Source organism: Elephas maximus, chromosome 12 (assembly GCF_024166365.1).
Source record: "Elephas maximus indicus isolate mEleMax1 chromosome 12, mEleMax1 primary haplotype, whole genome shotgun sequence".
Taxonomy (NCBI): Eukaryota; Metazoa; Chordata; class Mammalia; order Proboscidea; family Elephantidae; genus Elephas; species Elephas maximus.
The window spans coordinates 103063562-103083221 of NC_064830.1; the positions used below are offsets into that span (position 1 = coordinate 103063562).

At 42.0% G+C, this 19660-nt stretch overlaps 1 protein-coding gene across 1 annotated transcript in view; it reads left to right on the plus strand.

Moving 5' to 3' along the window:
- NIPSNAP2 (nipsnap homolog 2) overlaps positions 1–13998 on the plus strand; it is a 33765-nt gene extending 19767 nt beyond the window's left edge. Inside the window, exons 7-10 of the mRNA XM_049903549.1 lie at positions 640–671; positions 9033–9127; positions 11331–11414; positions 12777–13998. Coding sequence (XP_049759506.1) covers positions 640–671; positions 9033–9127; positions 11331–11414; positions 12777–12841 — 276 coding nt within the window. The 3' untranslated portion in view covers positions 12842–13998. The remainder of the gene's footprint in view (positions 1–639; positions 672–9032; positions 9128–11330; positions 11415–12776) is intronic.
- Positions 13999–19660: the final 5662 nt, after the last annotated feature.

Below are 19660 nucleotides of genomic sequence, written 5' to 3' on the forward strand. Positions count from 1 at the left end.
TACTTGATATTTTTCCATATAGCATTTCTCTTTTTAAGAGGAAAGATCTAAAATGCAGGACTGGTTACAACATAGCATCTGTTGTAGTCCAAGTAGAACAACTAATAAATGTTGCAACTGCTATACAAATTAAAGAGCACAGTAAGAGTAAAAAGGGAATAATATTTTGTAACACTTTCAAGATGTTGCCCTACTAAGTAATGACTAGAAAGAGCTCAATCCCAGATAGCAGCATTGTTAAATAATCGTCAGTAGATCTCAGTGGTGTTTTTACTGGAAAAAATGGAACAACATCTCTGTTAATTTTACTTGAATTTTTCATTTATTTCACAGTCAAGTCTGAATAGGTGTGCACAACTTAGTTATGACTCAATACTTCTGAAGGATGGTGTAATTGATCTGCTAATGATAAATGGATGACTTACTCTTATACTATGTATGTGTTGTCCTCTGTACCAAGCTGTAGAACTTATTCCCAGGATGTGATAGGTATAAACACAGTGAATAATAATAATTTATTTCTCACATTATTAAAAGTTGAGTTTTACATGAGTTTTTTCTCACTTGATGTTTTTTTACACTGCTGCTTACATATTTCTTCACAAGAAGCTAACAAACCAAATCCAAATCTCTTTACAGCCCGGAACCATGATTGAATGGGCCAATTACTGGTGAGTATTACAGAATGGTGAGTTTATAAATCTTATTAACAGATTATTTTACACCATCATATTAATTTTAGAGGTAAAATCTGGGAATAATGCCATGACCTGACACCAGACTATTGTTTTTGTTTAGTGTTTTATTATGAGAATTTTTAAACAGGTACAAAACGAGAGAGACTAATATAGTGAACCCCTCCTCCTACACCCATTATTTACCTTCAGTGATTATCAACACATGGCCAATCTCATTTTAGCTGTTGCTCCCCACACCTAGATTATTTGGAAGCAGTTCTCAGACATACCATTTCATGCATAAATATTTTGGTAAATATCTCTAAAAGTTAAAGTCTCTATTTTTTAAAAAAACACATTATAGCTTAAGGCTATTTCATGTGCTTCTTGAATATTATCCTTTCTGAAACATGCTTTTGTTATATCTACAAAGCACTTTGGTACAGTTGCTTCACTTCCTTCTTAGTTTGAGTAGCAGAATACCAGTGTTTCCCAAGTTGATTTATAGATTCAGAATCCCAGCAGGATCTCAGCAGGCTTTGGAAATGCAAAGGACCCGAAATAGCAAAACCATCTTGAAAAAAAACGAACAAAGTTGGAGGGCTTAGAGTTCCCAATTTCAAAACTTACTACAAAACTAGCATAATCAAGACAGTGGTACTGGCTTAAGGACAAACATACAGAGCAGTGGCATAGAATTGGAAATCCAGAAATAAACCCTTAAATTTACAGTCAGGTGATTTTTTGACAAAGGTGCCAAGGCACTTCAATGGAGAAAAGATAGTCTTTTCAACAAAGGGTGCTGGAACAACTAGATATGCTGGCAAAAAAATGAATTTAGACTCCTAGCTCAGATCATACACAAAAATTAATTTAGAATAAATCATACACCTAAGTATAAAACCTAAACAATGAAACTTTTACAGGAAATCATAGGAGAAAATCTTTGTGTTTTTGTGTTAGGCAAAGAGTTCTTAGATAAATCACCAAAAGTACTATCCACGTGAGGAAAAAAATTGATAAATTAGAATTCTTCAGAGAACATCATTTAAGTGGACAAGCCACAGAATGCAAGTCTTGGATAAAAATTTAATAAGAACCTGTATCTAGAATCTATAAGAACTCTCACAACTGAATAAGAATAAAACAAATAACCTAATTTTTTAAATGAGCAAAGGATTGGAATAGATTTTCACGGAAGAAGCTACATGAGTGTCTAATAAGCACAGGAAAAAATGCTCAACATAGTGAATTCAAAGTAAAACCACAATGAGATACCACTTCACACCCACTAATGTGGCTATAATCATAAAAATGGATAATAACAAGTGTTGGCGAGGATGTGGAGAAATTAGAAGCCGCGTACACTGGTGATGGGATTGTAAAGTGGTACAGCTACTTCGGAACAATTTGGCAGCTTCTCAAAATGTTAAACTTGGAGCTGCACTATGACCCATCGATTCTACTCCTAGATATATATCAAAGAAACATGAAAACATGTCTGCACATAAATTGTACACAAAGTGTACAATGTTCATGGAAACATAATAGCCAAAAGGTGGAAACAACCCATACATCATCAGCAGGCACATGGATAAACAAAATGTAGTACATACATATAATGGAATATTTTTCAGCCATAAAGAGAAATGAAGTTCTGATACATGCTGTGATATTGATGAACCTTGAAAACATGCCCAGTGAAATAATTCAGACATAAAAGGACAGATATTATGTGATCCCACTTATATGAAATATATTAATGGTAAAACACAAAAAGCATGCTCATTACTATTAGGAAAAAAAACTGGCTTTCACCATTATGTTCTAATATTGTTTTTAGAAGTTTTGACTTTTATAATGAGGAAAAAAAAAAAGGTATAACAATACAAAGCCTCAATAATTAATAAGGATACAAAAGTAGATTACTGAATGCAAAATGGTGGAATAGGAAGCTTTACAGGTTGGTCCCTCTACCAAAACAACAGTTGAACTAGAAAGAGAAATTAGAATCAACCATTTTAGAACTCTGAAATCTGGTCAGACTCATAAACCGATTGGAAGAGTGTCTCATGAAGGCAGAGGCTTCTCATCATTCCTGGGTGAGTCATGTGCACCACCCGGCTACCATCCCTCGTTCCTCAGCCTCTCCACAGTGATGGAGACAGCAGCTGCATTCCTGGAGGAGCTGGCTGGTGCCTGGGCAGGTGGTGGGGACCTTGTCCTCTAAGGATTTGGGGTTGCACGTTCGGGTTGGTCTGACAGTGACCTAAGGGGCTGGTGCAGAGAATTGCCTCAGATTTGCCTCCCTTGCCACAGAGCAGCATCTCCCAGCGGTGGCAGAGCTTAAAGGTCCAACATGTCTTTCTTTGGGGAGAGGGGATGGAATCTGTCAGGCCACTGACTGACTGCAGAGATAACAAAACTTTTCTGACCACACACAAATAGAATACATACTTTGCAAAAATAGTTTGGGAAAAGGCACTAAAACAAATGACTGCAATCTTCATGAAGTAACAGCACCAGTCCCTGAGGAGTGGGAGAATCAGATTTCCAGAGCTACCACATCATGATACCAAGAATGCCCAGTTCTCAACAAAAGATTACAAGACATACAAAGGAACAGGAAAGTATGCTCATTCACAGGAAATAAAGAATTTCACAGAAACCATCCCCAAGGAATCCTAGACTTTGGAATTACTAGTCAAAGATGTTAAATCATCTGTCTTAAATATGTTAAGTGAGCTAAAGAAAACCGTGGACAAAGAACTTAAAATTAAGAAAATAATGCATAAACAAAATGAGAATATTAATAAAGAGATATAAAAATGAGCCAGATGCATTCTGGAACTGGAATGTACAATAACTGAAATGAAAATTTCACTAGAGGGGCTCAACAACAGATTAGAATAGACAGAAGAAGAGATCAGTGAACTTGAAAAATAAGGCAATTGAAATTATCAAGTCTAAGGAGCAGAAAGAAAAATGAATGAAGAAAAATAAACAGCGTGAGAGGCTTGTGGGCCACCATCGAATGTACCAACACGTGTATCATAAGAGCCCCAGAAGAAGAGAGAAAGGGGCAGAAAAAATATTTGAAGACATAATGATGGAAAACTCCCCAAATCTGATGACAGAGTGAATATACGCACCCAAGAATTAAGATAAAGTCTGAACAGGGTAAACACAAAGATATCCACACCAAAAGGCATTATAGCCAAATTGTCAGAAACCAAGGACAAAGAATCTTGAAGCAGCAGGAGAGACACATATCATATGCGAGGGATTCACAATAAGATTAACAACTGATTTCTCATCAGAAACCAAGGAGGCCAGAAAGCAGTGAAGTAGCATTTAAAGTGTGGAAACAAAAAACTGTCAACCAAAAATTCTTTATCTGGCAAAACTGTCCTTCAAGAATGAAGGAGAACATGGAGGAACCTGGAAGGGATTATGCTGAGTGAAATTAGTCAGTTGCAAAAGAACAAATGTTGTATAAGACCACTATTATAAGAACTCGAGAAATAGTTTAAACAGAAGAAAACATTCTTTTGTGGTTACGAGAGGAGGGAGGGAGGAAAGGTGGGAGAGGGGTATTCACTAATTAGATGGTAGATAAGAACTACTTTAGGTGAAGGGAAAGACAGCACACAATACAGAGGAGGTCAGCACAACTGGACGAAACCAAAAGCAAAGAAGTTTCCTGAATAAACTGAATGCTTTGAAGGCCAGTGTAGCAGGGGCAGGGGTTTGGGGACCATGATTTCAGGGGACATCTAAGTCAATTGGCATAATAAAATCTATTAAGAAAACATTCTGGATCTCACTTTGAAGAGAGGCGTTTGGGTTCTTAAACGCTAACAAGCAGCCATCTAAGATGCATCAATTAGTCTCAGCCCACCTGAATCAAAGAAGAATGAAGAACACCAAGGACACAAGGTAATTACGAGCTCAAGAGACAGAAAGGGCCACATGAACCAGAGATTACATCATCCTGAGACCAGAAGAACTAGATGGCGTCGGGCTACAACCGATGACTTCCCTAACAGGGAACACAACAGAGGACCCCTGAGGGTGCAGGAGAGCAGTGGGATGCAGACCCCAAATTCTCATAAAAAGACCAGGCTTAATGGTCTGACTGACACTGGAAGGACCCTGGTGGTCATGGCTCGCAAACCTTCTGTTGGCCCAGGACAGGAACCATTCCCGAAGTCAACTCTTCAGGCATGGCTTGGACTGGTGAGTGAGCTTCTTGAATCAGGTGGACAATTGAGACTATGTTGGCATCTCCTGCCTGGAGGGGCTTAGAAGCTGATGAAATTGACACGAAAAGAGAGAGTGGAGGGAGAGCGGGCTGTCTCATTAGGGGGAGAGTAATTGGGAGTATGTAGCAAGGTGTATATAAGTTTTTATGTGAGAGACTGACTTGATTTGTAAACTTTCAGTTAAAGCACAATAAAAATTAAAAAAAAGAATGAAGGAGAAATGAAAGTGCTCCCAGACGAAAGCTGAGAGAGTTCATTATTACTAGACCTGCCCTACAAAAAATGCTAAAGCTGAGATTCATGACCCAGCCAAACTGACACATAACCTTAACCATCATACCTATATTTGAAAAATGGCTTAAAGATAACAGCCGCCTAAAAAAAATAATAATAATAATAAAAAAATAATAAAACTATGCGTGCCCCTGGATAATCTTTAAACCTTAAACCAAAAACACCCCCTGAAGTCTTCTTAAAACCAAACAGTAGTTTAGTTTAACTAGTAAAATGTCTGCCTTAAGCATTACGCTCTATTAACTATTTATATGGGATCAAAGTGACAACAGCAGCTCAAAAGATTAGATAGGAACCTTAGGGGGACAGTGATTTTATGTTAATGGGGGAGGAACAACTCAGAAAAAGGGCGAGAATGGTTATACAACTCAGAGAATGTAATCAATGTCACTGGATTGTACTTGTAGAAAATGTTAAATTGGTGTATGTTTTGCTGTGTATAGTCTCAACAACAACAAAATAAATAAAATTAAAAAATAAAAGACATATGGATTAAAAAAGCATTAACAAAAAGAATATAGGCCATTGGGCAGCTGAAGTCAGTGCCTGGGGTAGGACTGCTCAGAGGGGTTGTTATTATTACCAGCATTGTCTCAAGGATAGATTATTCAATAAATAGGATACAATGCTTGGAGGGCGAGTGGAAAGAAAACAAACCAAAATGATACTTAGGTTTCCAACCAGTCAGATTGTTGGCGCTCTTCTCTTTTACCCAGTCATCAAACTTTCTGTAATACGGTATTTCTTTGATAGTTACAAATATTTTTTTAATCTTGAAAACATTAGGTTTATATCGTAGTCCATTTTCTTAAAAATAATTTGAAATGACTATAAAAATGTATCTAATTTAACAAAAGATTTTGAGCATAACTTCTCCTTTGGAAATTTTTAACACATCTATGTTTTAGTTCCCTCCACCCCGTCCCTTTGGTGTCTTTGTATACCTTTGAGGTAGTTATGCTAACTGTTATTTATTTATTTTTTTGGAAACTTGCTGTTTTTATCTCAAGCTGGCATTTCATAAAGTTACTGTCCTGCAGAGAGGGAGGCAGCGTGGTTCCGAGGAGATGCCTGGGGCCTGAGCTGCTTGACAGCTCTGACCCTTGGCCTCTGTATCTTTAAATGAGAACCTGTGAGTTTTACTTACTTTTCAGCTTATATATGTTCTTCGTTTTTGGTTATAAAATTTCTTCCCTTGGGCTAGGTAATTTCTCAGATTTTTTTTTTTCCAGGTCCAAAAACTGTTCTGTGATTTTTACTTCTAGTGAATCTTTTCTTAGATTATCAAAGTCTAAAAATGCAAGTTTGAATTTCTTTTAATTTGCAAACTAAGAAATGCGTATGTGATTGTGTACTAGTTGGATTTTTGCCTTAAGACTTCATCATGGAATCCAGAAGGAGACATCAGGGTTATTCTTCAGTTCTTTTCACAATTATTTGTGAAGCTAGTTCAGCATTCAATTTATATTTTGGCACATAGGTGACTTTAAGATGGTGATCTCCTCTTCGGTACATGCTTCTGATTATTACCAGGCTACGGCAAGTATGTTTTCTTTGCCTACTTTATCTGAATTAGAAGAATTCAGAATGAAATGAATAATCCTGAATATTTATTGCTATCAATGAAGGACTTTTTTTTTCCTTCTGAGTTACCGTGCACATTAAAGTGATTTGTTTTAATTTCAGTAATTAGCCAATCCGATTTGTAGTGTTTGTGAAAGTACTGGTCACTTAATTCTAAATGTAAGGTTAAAAAATTCCGTATTATTTGTGGGTAACCCCAGGGTAGCAATAGCAAGAGCTCCTTCCTCCCCCCCACAGGAAGTGGAAAGCTGGGGTCACCCTCTTGGTGTTGAGCGTGACTTGTGGAGACTGGCTTCGTCACTCACACAGCAGCTTGCCCTTGCTCTCATTCTGCACACCCCTGTGAGATGTTCTAGCTCAGTTCCTGTGAAATTTGCTCCCAAGGAGAGAATGTGCTGGTCAAGCCACTCAGGCACCTTGTCTCCTGAGAGTTATGTCTCTCACCGTAGATACTAGCAGATTGGTATTTTCATTCCTATGTCTCCATCTCTTTTAAATGAGTTAGAGTGAATCATCTTCCCAAGTCCTGTCAACTCCAGGACACCGATGAGGTTTAGGCTTCAGGCCAGAGCCTGGGCATTGTTGATACATAGTCATTGGAGAATCCATGGTGTGGAGTCTTGAGAGATTCCAGGCGAACTTCTCCTGGTGACTCCTCACATCCCTTGGGGCCCCCTCCTCCTGGTGACCTTCCTGCATCACTTAGAGCCCCTCCTTCTCCTGGTGACCTCCCTGTGTCACTTAGAGCCCTTCCTTCTCCTGGTGACCTTCCTGCATCATTTGAAGCCCCTCCTTCTCCTGGTGACCTCCCCATGTCACTTAGAGCCCATCCTCCTGGTGACCTCCCCACATCACTTCGACCCCCTCCTTCTCCTGGTGACCTCCCCTTGTCACTTAGAGCCCCCCCCCTTCTCCTGGTGACCTTCCTGCATCATTTGAAGCCCCTCCTTCTCCTGGTGACCTCCCCATGTCACTTAGAGCCCCTCCTTCTCCTGGTGACCTTCCCGCATCACTTAGAGCCCCTCCTTCTCCTGGCAACCTCCCCTTGTCACTTAGAGCCTCTCCTTTTCCTGGTGACCTTCCCACATCATTTAAAGCCCCTCCTCCCGGTGACCTCCCCATATCACTTAGAGCCCCTCCTGGTGACTTCCACATGTCACTTAGAGCCCCTCCTTCTCCTGGTGACTTCCCCGTGTCACTTAGAGCCCCTCCTCCTGGTGACCTCCCCTCGTCACTTGAGCCCCTCCTTCATTTTCACCTTTGAGTCTAGACAGCTGCCTTAGAAATACAAACACCCGTAAGCATTTTTAGGAATTCAGATGCATCACTACATACAGAGAAGTACCTGGTGCAGGTATGGAAGAAGGCCTTGAAATGAAACAGCTGGTACCTTTTGCAGTAGGGAAACCTTACAAAGGAAAGTTTAAGATATGCCAGGTTTTAAGCAATTTAATCACAATTTATCTTACATGCTTTCTTCCACACAGTGCATAATGAATGCCGTTTGGTACTCATTTTCCAGAATGTTTTATTCTGGTAAGGGAAAAAGTAAAAACCAAAAAAAGCCCCAAGAGGCAGCTTCCGTTGTCCTATTGTGGGCACACTGCCTGGGAGCTGCACCTTCGTGGCTTCCATACAACACTCAAGAGGTTACAGAACCCTCCTCGCATTCAGAGAGCACATGTGTTTCCTCAGGTGCTCCCTGTCTGGCAGCTTTGAGGCGTACCCCTTTCCCCTTTGGGTTTAGCCCCACTCTTCCAGGGTGGTCCCATTTCCCTCTGATACCAGTCAGTACCTGTGGCATCTTGGGTGTTCTGGTGTCCAGGTTCCTCCCTCACTTCTCTCAAAGAGTGCTCCGGGAGAAGCAGTTGTTAGGTTGGCTGGCCCATCCTCTGACGTTTTTTTCCCTTGTGGTTTTCATGTTAGGGTAGGAATCCACAGCGCAACCATCACACATGTATCTTCACGCTGGTGTTTTAATTCATAGTACTTACCCTTAATGACTGCTCACATCTCATTAAGATGATAAATATAGCTACAGAGAGGTACACGTATGTTTTACAAAGATTAAAATACCTCTGCTTGCATTGGATTATTAAAAATGCAGTTAGACTTCATTCTGGGTGGCTTGCCCTGACTGGGGAGGAAATTCCACCTACTGGCTCTTTTTAAGATACCTAATTCAGTAACCGCGTGTGTTCTTCTCTTCCAGGGCTCGTGGGATTCGCTTCCGGCAAGCGAGCAATGAAGCTGTGGGAGGGTTCTTCTCTCAGATTGGGCAGCTCTATATGGTGCATCATCTGTGGGGTATGTATTTTTTCCTTTTCTTTTTGAGTTGCTGGGATTTAAGCGTTCATTACGAGGTAGATTGTCAAACGCTGCAGCAGATTCAGTCACAGGTGGAGGTTAAGTGTTGGGCTATCTAGAACCAAAGAGACCAACAGTGAAAGGGGCATAGACTCAACGGCCCATGGGTGAGATGATAGTGAGAGCAGGGGTAATGGGGAAAGGGAAGGAGAGAGGTGGAGGAGGCAGCCATGGGGAAGAGAGGTGAAAGCCACTGAGTGCCCTTCCCAGAGTGGTTCCAACTCCTTTTTAGCCCTACTTCCCATGATCCCTCAAGGGCCTTCCTGCGCCTTACCACAGGAGAAAGTACACATACACGCACACACACGCACACTCGCGCGCGCACACGCACGCTCATGCACACATGCACACAGTCCACCCTCCCGCCTGCCTGCCTTGGTGTCAGTGGCTTTGTCTTCTTGGAAGGCCCTTCCCCTTTTGCCTTTTCTATTTTCTGCCCCCACCCACTTCCGTTTGGCACCCGCCCCTCAGTGAACTTCCCACTCCTCCTGAGCCACCAGAGCTCCGTGTTGTACTGGTTTTCACAGTTGTGGTGATTTGTGTTTGTCTCCTGATGAAATGACCTGGGCTCAGTTGTAGCTTTGCATGTTCTGCTGGTGTGTTCTGCACGCATAGTGGTACATGGTTCTTGAAGTCAAATGAATGAAAGGCATGGCATAGCTCATGAGAAGCCAGGATGCTTAGATGGTAAATACATCACCCAGGATCCCACGGCTGTTCCGTAGCACAGCCTGGCTCAGACCTTGGCGTATCCGGCTTCAAAGCTGGGGCTTTCCGTGACCCAGCACCACTTCCCCTGGCCCCAGTCCTTGATGCCATCTCCCATGTCAAGGTCTTGCCCCACCCGGCTGCTCCACCACCACCCCACTACAGAGCACTGCCCTCAGTGTGCAGATGTACTCCCGTCTTTTAAAGCCTCCCCACCCCTGTTCCCTGCAAGGGTGTGTTCACTGCAGAGGGCACTGAGTGTGTGCCCAACTGCTGAGAAACTGGCGTCTGCCACGGGAATGTTACAGCAATTTCCTCTGGGTGGTGAGAGCTTTAAAGATTTCTTGTGTCTTCCTTTTTTTAGCATCTTCAAATTTGTATGTAATAAATCTATACCCCATTAATACCTGTTACCGTCAAGTCAGTTCTGACTCACGGAGACCCCGTAGGACAGAATAGAACAGCTCTACAATTTCTAAGCCTATAATCTTTACAGACGCAGACTGCCACGTCTTTTTCCCAAGGAGCGGTCTTTCAGTTAGCAGTCAAGCGCTTAATTACTGCACCACCAGGCCTCCTTACTTCATTGATAGCTGGGGAAAATTTTGTTTTTAGTTGGTTTGAGATGATAGGCCTACAAGAGGTCTTATAGAAAGAAGGAAGTCCCCTGGAGAGAAGGCATGTGTATCAGACAGAAACCAGACCCAAGGGAGAGAGCATAGGATGATTTTCATACCTGACCCTGTGTCAAGAATCCAGTGAGGCATTTTCCTGCCAAGTAGTTGAAAGGATCTTGTCCAGGTTGAGAATTAAAAGCCAAGGCACCCAGGTGAGGTATCTATGAAATTGCACCACATAGAACCAAGGACCTTGTGATGTCCTTGTCCACGCCGTCCCCTCCACCTGGAGCACCTTCCTCTCCCGTTCCTATAAGTCGATGGTGTCCTTTCAACCTTCGAGACTCCCCGGTCACACCACGCCTTCCAGGACAGCTCTCCTCAGTCTCCTGTCTGCTCTCCATTCCCGTGTTCACCCCAGATTTGGCAAGCCTTGGCCTCGCCCCTGCTGGTGTTTTTGTTCTCCACTGCCTGGAACACTGATTGAAGCCAATACTGCTTATCGGTTGTCTAACAGTTTCTGGTTATGAATTTAATGTGTAATTTTTCATATGGCTTTAACATGTAGTCATTCTCTTTGCCCCACTAGTCTGCAGAGCTTAAGAGTAGACTGGCCTGCATCCCCCACGAGGCCTAGGACAGCATCTTGCACACAGTTTTGCTCAGAATAACCAGCTCACAGTTAGTTCAGTACTTAATACCCGAAGTAGTGCCTTTGAGAAAATTCTGTAACCAGTTGAATCAACACTTAACGGACATACTAGTGGAACGTAGCGGGGTGCTGTGTTTGATTATGAGTCTGTGTGGTTATTTTTAAGCTTACAAGGATCTTCAGTCCTGGGAAGATATACGAAAAGCAGTATGGCATAAACATGGCTGGGACGAATTGGTGTATTATACAGGTAATATTCTGTGGGCACAGAAGAGTTGGTTCTTCTCTTCTTGTTGTTTCTAGCGTATTATACAGGTAATATTCTGATATGCACAGAATGTTTGATTCTTCTCATTTTCTTGTTTTTAGTATATTCTTTAACCCTGAAATTCATATATATTTTAAAAGGTAGTATGTTGTTTGGATGTTGTTAGGATGTAAATTAATGGGGTGTCTTTGGTGGGGAGAGGGGTAGTCAAAATGTTCTTTAAGAATTACGTAATTTTTTTTTTTTTTTTTTCAGTAAAGAAAAATATTCCTTTTTCAAGTGTGTATGTTGTCTGGTACAGTTTTCAGACCCTTGTGTGTTATAAATTTTACATCATTACCTTTTTATAGATTTCTGTCTTCTTTGAAAATTTATTACACAAACTTTTTAAGCTTTCTCGTTCTTGTAAAAATTGTCAGTCCCCAAAACATAATTTGTCAATTAAAAAGAGTAATTTTGAAAATTAATAATTAGACTTTCCTCATGTATGTGTGTGTGTATACGTATACCAAAATGTCCATTGCCATGTTGTCGAATTCCAACTCATGGCGACCCTATAGGACAGGATAGGACTGCCCCAAAGGATTTCCAAGGCTATAATCTTTATGGAAGCAGACTGCCCACATCTTTCTCCCTTGGAGCGGCTGGTGGGTTCGAACTGCTGACCTTTTGGTTAGCAGCCAAGCACTTTAACCACAGTGCCACCAGGGCTCCTTGTGTATACCTATGCATACATACAAAATCACTTGATACTTAAAAGAAAATAATTGGGCTGATTTTCTTACCCAGTCCAGTGATACAGAGAACAGGTAATAAGTACCAACCCTGTTGCATATCAGGTATGGTATCCGAGCCTTATACTACCAAGAAAATGACAGAGTAATTTGTTCTGAAAAATAGATGCTATCTTGTCTTTTAGTTCAAAAATCATATAATTGCACATGATTTTGCTGTTTATTCTTAGGCTTCCATTTGTTCCCAGAGGTGTGTCTCACTCATGGTGACAGTTCCACCAGTGTGGCAGACCTGTACCTTTGCACGGACTGTATTATAATGCACTCGTGCTTGGGGTTCTATACATTGGCTTTAGTTCAGAGAACCTTGTGAGAAAGCACCATTTTTCTCACAACACGGGGCTGTCTTAATTTTCCTCGAGGGAGGCGCATCCCGAGGCAGGGTCTGTTTCCATTTTAATAGCATCTCAAAGGATGTGCACTGATGTGTCATTACCTCAGTGCCTCCGAGGCACCTTCATTTCCCACTGCTCCCTTCTGTTTGTTAGTGTCTGTCTACTGGGATTCATTTAGACAGGAACAACCCCAGTAATCTTCACCCTGTTTTCAGTCCCACTTATTCAGGAAATGGAATCCAGAATCATGATCCCACTGAAGACCTCGCCCCTCCAGTAAAGCTATAAAGTCGACTTAGCTGTGCCTACATGGATTTCAGTGACAAATATTTGTCAGAAGTTAATTTTATAGTACGCGTTGTTTATCACGTGAAAAAGAAACACTGACGTGTAAACTGCTGTATATAGCTATGAGAGACCTCTTTTCTTCAGAATTTCCATAGCCATGAGAAGGGAAACCATCGCAGTTCAGCTGATTGAGACAGTGCTCTGTCGTCCTCTTTGAAACTCTCCGATGTTTCTGGAACATACTTCATAATACCTGCCCTGCCCCCTCCCCCACTACCAGCCTCTGGAAAAGAAGGCCCAGATTTAAATTTGAATCATATCCAAATAGGACTCCTACCATGAAAGAAAAAAAAATAACCATGTCTTCATAAAAAGCAAATCTGTTTTATAATTACAGATTTTAGGCAAATTTCTTGTGTCAGGAAGAAATGCAGTTTTGTTTTGTTTTGTTTTTTTCATTTTTCTCTAAGGGTTTTTCAGAGTCTCAAACTAGGAACAAATTAAGAGTGTACCCAGTACCCAAAAATGTTTTAATTCACTTTCATCTGTAATCAGTCGGCATATTAAAAAATATGTCATCATTAAAAATATGTCATCAGAAAGCTGGTAGTGGTTGACAGGGTCCATCTAATCAGTCGTTCACTTTCCATCTGGTGTATCATGATGTCTCCGTATGAGAAGGAAGAAATGGCTTGAACCTGTGTACCACCTGTGAGTTTACAACAAATACCTTGAATAGCACTACTTTTTATTTGTGATATTTTTCTGTAGTAAAACAAGTAAGCAAAGAGGTTTTCTTTTGTAAGCAATCATTTGTAACTTCAGACATCCTCTGGTTGATATTTTAATAAGCTCACAGCAAGCACTTCCGAGGTCACAGACGAGGAGGGGCGGGGCCTGTTGGGTTGTAAATTGACTGATGTCAAGCTGCGTACTTTGCCTAGATGTGTTTGATTTAGTTTTTTAATAGTGCACCAATTTTGTGTCTGTAATCATGTTGAAATCCAAAATTCTGCCTACTCCCCAGATTAAAGCATTTATGTGTAAAACAAGGTGTGAATAAATCTTATATCAAATGTCCGACTTTTACATGCAAATTGTTTTCTGCAAGAACATATAAAAGTCAATAAAAAACCTCTTAAATTTTCACATATTTCACACTTGTGATTTTTTTTATCAATGCGTGCTAAGAGTGATGCTGTCACTCCTGCAAAACAGCTTGTCCCAGTTCTGTGGGCCTGTGTGAGTCTACAGAGTAAAATATGAAACCAGCCCGCTGGCCTCTCCCTTCAGCCTCTTGGTAGAGGGCTATGGGGAACGGGCGTTTGTGTACCGGGGCTTAGTGCCATGGTGAGAAGGGTGCTGCCATCAGAAAAGCCAGGTTCATTCACATCCAGGCAGTGCTCCATGACAACGTAGATACCCTCTTTGATGTTGAGTTCCTTAATCTAGAAAATGGGTAGGTTGAATCCAGTGGCCTCCAAGGGCCCTTCAGCTCTGGATTCTCTGACTGGCTCTTCTTAGCGCCATGGGAAGCAGCAGGAAAGAGAAGATAGAATGAAAAGAGGTATAGGCAGCGTTCTTAATTCCCCACAACACAGGCAGCCACATATTCCCATCCAGCTTGGCATGAAAAACCCTGCATTTTAGTGCCAGCTCCTGTATGGACTTGCCAAGAGACCTTAAACAACATCTCAGAGCCTGTTTCCTAATCTTCAAAATGACGAAAAGAAAGCCTGCTCAGCCTTCATCATTGAAGTTTTGTGAAAACTGTAATTTTTCTTTCCTGGTCTGCATCCTCACTCTGAGCTCCTTGGAAACCAGGGCTGTGCCATCTCTGCCCTCCTCGCACAGCCTATGGCACGGCACCTGGCCCAGATTACATGTTCGGCTCATGTTAGAGAATGCGGTGAGTGAAGGGATTATTTCTAATCTACTTGTTAGTTGCCATCAGTCGATTCCAACTCATGTGCAGACTGAAAGTGCTCCATAGGGTTTTCAGGGCTGTGGCCTTTCGGAAGCAGATCACCAGGCCTGTCTTCCAAAGTGCCTCTGGTTGTTTGAACTGCCAACCTTTCAGTTAGTACCCTGGCACTCGACTGTTGGCGCCATCCAGGGACTCGTAGTATGCGCGTAGTGTCGTTAGGTACCCTCGAGTCGATTCAAACTCATGGTGACACCATGTGACAGAGTAGAAGTACCCCATACAGTTTACTAGGCTGTGATCTTTCAGAAGCAGACTGCCAGGCCTGCTTTCTGAGGCATCTCTTGGGGGGTTTGAACCACCAACTTTTTGGCTAGCAGTCCAGCAAATAACCATTTGTGCCACCCAGGGACCTAAACACTGTAGATATTGAAAGTGCTAGGATCACTATTGCTAGTAAAAGCAATCTAGCTATTTTGAACTGAAAAAAAATTTTTTCCTGAAGAGGGGATTTTCCCTTAGAAATCGTGTGGACATGCAGATGTTAGGCAGCTTCTTTCATTTGGCTCCAGGCTCTCCCCACATTGTCTCAGATTGGGAATTCTGTTTTTCTCACATTGAGTTTGGGATGTCTTTGTAGACATCCAGGTGGAGATGTCAGGTATCAGGTAGGCAGTTGATACACAAGTCTGGAGTTTGGGAGAGCAGGCTGCCCTGGAGATAGCCATTTGTGAATTGTCAACATGTAGAATTTAAAGCTACGAGGCTGGATGAGCTCAACAAGGGAATATAGATAGAGAAGAGAACCAGGGTGAAGAACTGGCAAGGGAGGCTGAGAACTGACCAGTGAAGGGGTGCCACAAAAGACAAGTAAATGAAGTCCATCAAGAGGTTACCTGTGTCAAATTCTGCTGAGAGGTTGGATAAGCTGAGGTCTGAGACCAAGACTGGAAGGACTCTGGTGGTCATGGCCCCCAGACCTTCTGCTGCCCAAGGACAGGAACCATTCCCAAAGCCAACTCTTCAGACATACATTGGACTGGACAATGGGTTGGAGAGGGATGCTGGTGAGGAGTGAGCTTCTTGGATCTGGTAGACACTTGAGACTATGTTGGCATCTCCTGCATGGAGGGGAGATGAGAGGGTGGAGGGGGTTAGAAGCTGACGAAAAGAGAGAGTGGAGGGAGAGAGCAGGCTGTCTCATTAGGGGGAGAGTAATTGGGAGTGTGTAGCAAGGTGTATATGGGTTTTTATGTGAGAGACTGACTTGATTTGTAAACTTTCACTTAAAGCACAATAAAAATTATTTAAAAAAAAAAAAAGATGAGGTCTGATAAAAACCGGTTGCCATTGAGTCAGTTCCAACTCCTGGCAACCCCATGTGTGTCAGAGTAGAACTGTGCTCCATAAGATTTTCAACGGCCAATTTTTCAGAAGTAGATCACCAGTCCTTTCTTTCTGGGTGGACTTTAACAGCCAACCTTTCAGGTAGCAGCAGAATGTGTTAATCGTTTGCAGCGCCCAGGGACTCCGAGGTCAAGTAACTAATCATTAATTTAGCAGCATGGTGGTCATTGGTGACCTTTGACAAGAGCATTCTATTACTAAGCTAATTATCAGATGACTGCTTTATTTCAGTAATTCCTGTTTAATTTGTTAAATCCTTTCACTAAACCAAAAGAATGAAATGCATTATGAAAGAACTTGCATTGTCTTGGTTGGCAGTACTCAAAACTTGCAAACTCATTTTCCATTCATTAGGCATAAGTCTGATGAGTGAGTATCACACAAGCCACTTCATGTTTAACTATCATCGTTTGAGGCTGGTAAGTCTATTTCATAAAGCAAGTTTTCCTGTCAACGGCCATCCTACCACTTTGTAAAAGCCTCTTAGAACCCACTTTGTTCTCCTCCAAACCAGTACTTGATAGATACCTGCTTCTTTTCCCTTATCCTCACAACAGCTTGTGAAAGACCTTTTTCTGTTCACATAATTTTTTTTTTTTATTGAATTGATATTTTCAGTTGTTGATTGGAACATAGAAGATGCTCAATATGCTTGATGAATGGGTGGGAAGGAGGAAGAAAAGAAGGAAGGAGAGAGGGAAGGAAGGAAGGAGGGAAAAAGAAAGTATGGAGACTGTCAGTTATAATTGGAAAATATGTGAGACCCTCAGAAAGCAGCACAGCATCTTTATTCAAATTATTTTTAATGCAAATATCTTTAAATCCTTATATTAATATGATGTGCCTAGAAAAACTCAGCAAAAACAATTCAAAGGGAAGGCTATAAATGTGTGCAGAAATATGGGCTAACATTCAGAGTTAGAAAGTGTGATTAGTCAAGTATGACCAGTCTTGTGTTGACTTCATATCAGTACCTTTTCTGGCATTCAAAGACCATTAAAATTGAAAACCACTCGAATTTTTTGCAAACCAGACCTTACATCCTAGGGAGTATTTCATCTGCTGTATTAATATAGTAACACCTGTGATGACAGTGTTCAAACCTTCTTTTCAGTAATTTAACTTGGCATGGATACTCTGGGCCCCAGTAAATGGTTCACTCTACTAAGGCATAAGGTAAAGAAAGCAGTGGACGCCCGGACATCCTTATAGCTCGGTACTGGAGACACTCCTGAGGTTCACCCTTCACCGAAAGATTAGACAGGCCTGTGGAACAAACAGGAAACCCTGGTGGTGTAGTGGTTAAGTGCTACGACTGCTAACCAAAAGGTTGGCAGTTCAAATCCACCAGGCCCTCCTTGGAAACTCTATGGGGCAGTTCTACTCTGTCCTCTAGGGTCGCTAGGAGTCGGAATCGACTCAATGGTAGTGGTTTTTTATAGAAGAAACAACACATGTGGTCCAACCATGTATATGAGACTAATGGGCACACCAGCCCAGGGGCAAGGACGAGAAGGCAGGAGGGGACAGAATAGAAATGGGGAACCCAAGGTCAAGAAGTGTTGACATGTCACGGGGTTTGCAAACAATGTCACAAAACAATATGTGTATTAATTGTTTAATGAGAAACTAATTTGCTCTCTAAACTTTCATCTAAAGCACAATTAATAGTAAAGCTGTGGAAATCATTGGCCTGGACTCCAGCTGGGAGGCCACCTCGTAGCTGGCATGAACTTTGGTAGGCATGTTTCCCATCTGGTAAAAAGGACAACAGTGTCTATACTGCTGACCTCAGGGTTGGGAGAAGCGCACGAGGAAACAAGAAAGCATCTTGGAAAATGTAGAAAGGGGCAGTGTGACCTGGGGTCATGTCACCCCCTGAGTTTTCTGAGCCTGATCTTAAAGACTCTGAGGGTCATGGAGGCAAAACCTGTTCACACTTGTGCTGTCACTGAGGCTGTTGTTGCTAGCTACTGTCGAGTTGACACCATGCACAACGAAACAAAACGCTGCCCAGTCCTGTGCCATCCCCGTGATCACTTGCAGATCTGACCATTGTGATCCATAGGGTTTTCTTTTCTTTTTAATCTTATTTATTTTGTTGTTGTTGAGAATATACACAACAAAAACATGCACCAATTCAAGTTTCTACGTGTATGATTTGGTTGATTACATTCTTCAAGTTGTGCAACCATTCTCACCCTCCTGAGTTATTCCTCCCTCATTAACATAAACTCACAGCCCCCTAGGCCTTCTGTCTTTCCAGTTTCTGTTGTCACTTTGATCCCATGTAGGTAGACCTTTAAAGAGCACAATGCTCAAGGCAGACATTCTTTACTGGTTAAGCTGAACTATTGTTTGGTTTTAAGAAGACTTCAGGGGATGTTTTTGGTTTAAGGTTTAAAGATTATTTTAGGGCAATAGTTTCAGGGGTCCATCCAGCCTCCACGGTTGCAGAAAGTATGGATTCCATGAGAATTTGAAATTCTGTTCTGCATTTTCCCCTTTTTGATCAGGATTCTTCCGTAGAATCTTTGATCAAAATGTTCAGTGTTGGTAGCTGGGCACCATCCAGTTTTTCTGGTCTCATGGGAAAGAAGGCAGTTGTTCATGGAGGCAATTAGCCCCACATTCCGTACCCTCCTCCTATTCCTGACTTTTCCTTCTTCCTTTGTTGCTCCAGGATCCATAAGGTTTTCATTGGCTGGCTTTCTGAAGTAGGTCACCAGGCGTTTTCCTTCCTAGTCTGTCTTAGTCTGAAAGCTTCGCTGAAACCTGTTCAACATGCTAGCAACACACAGGCCTCCACTGAAGATGGATGGTGGCAGCGCTGATTGCAGACTACCTATCTCCCGCCCTGGTACCAGATGCTGCTCCCGGCTCTTGGAGTGGCAGCCGGGTGAGCCTCCTTTGTGCGTTGGTCATGGAGAAACACCTGCTTCCGGCAGAAGAGAGACACAGTGTACCATCAGGGCGGCAGTCAGACCAAAGGAGGAAGAATGGCAGAAGGCTATCTTTTTGTTTTGTTTTGAGCATATAAAAGCTTTGAGGTACTTTTATTTTTTTCGACTTAATACCATGACCAACTTCAATCCTTAATTTTGTGATGACCCCAATGCTTAACTCTTTTTTTTTTCTGTTTATATAATCAGTGTTTATAATCAGAATGAGCATGGTATAACAAGGAAAGAGGGGGTGTTGGTAGTTCAGTGGTAGGGTCCTCACCTTGCGCGTGGGAGATCTAGGTTCGATTCCTGGGCACTGCACCCCATGCGCAGCCACCACCCGACTATCAGTGGTGACTGCGTGTCGCTCTGATACTGGACAGATTTCAGAGGAGCTTTCACAGTAGGACGGCCTAGGAAGAAAGGCCTGGTGACCTACTTTTGAAAATCAGCCAGTGACAACGCTGTCGATCACAACAGTCTGATCCCCAACACTGATCATGGGGACGGCACAGGACCAGGCAGCTTTTCCGTC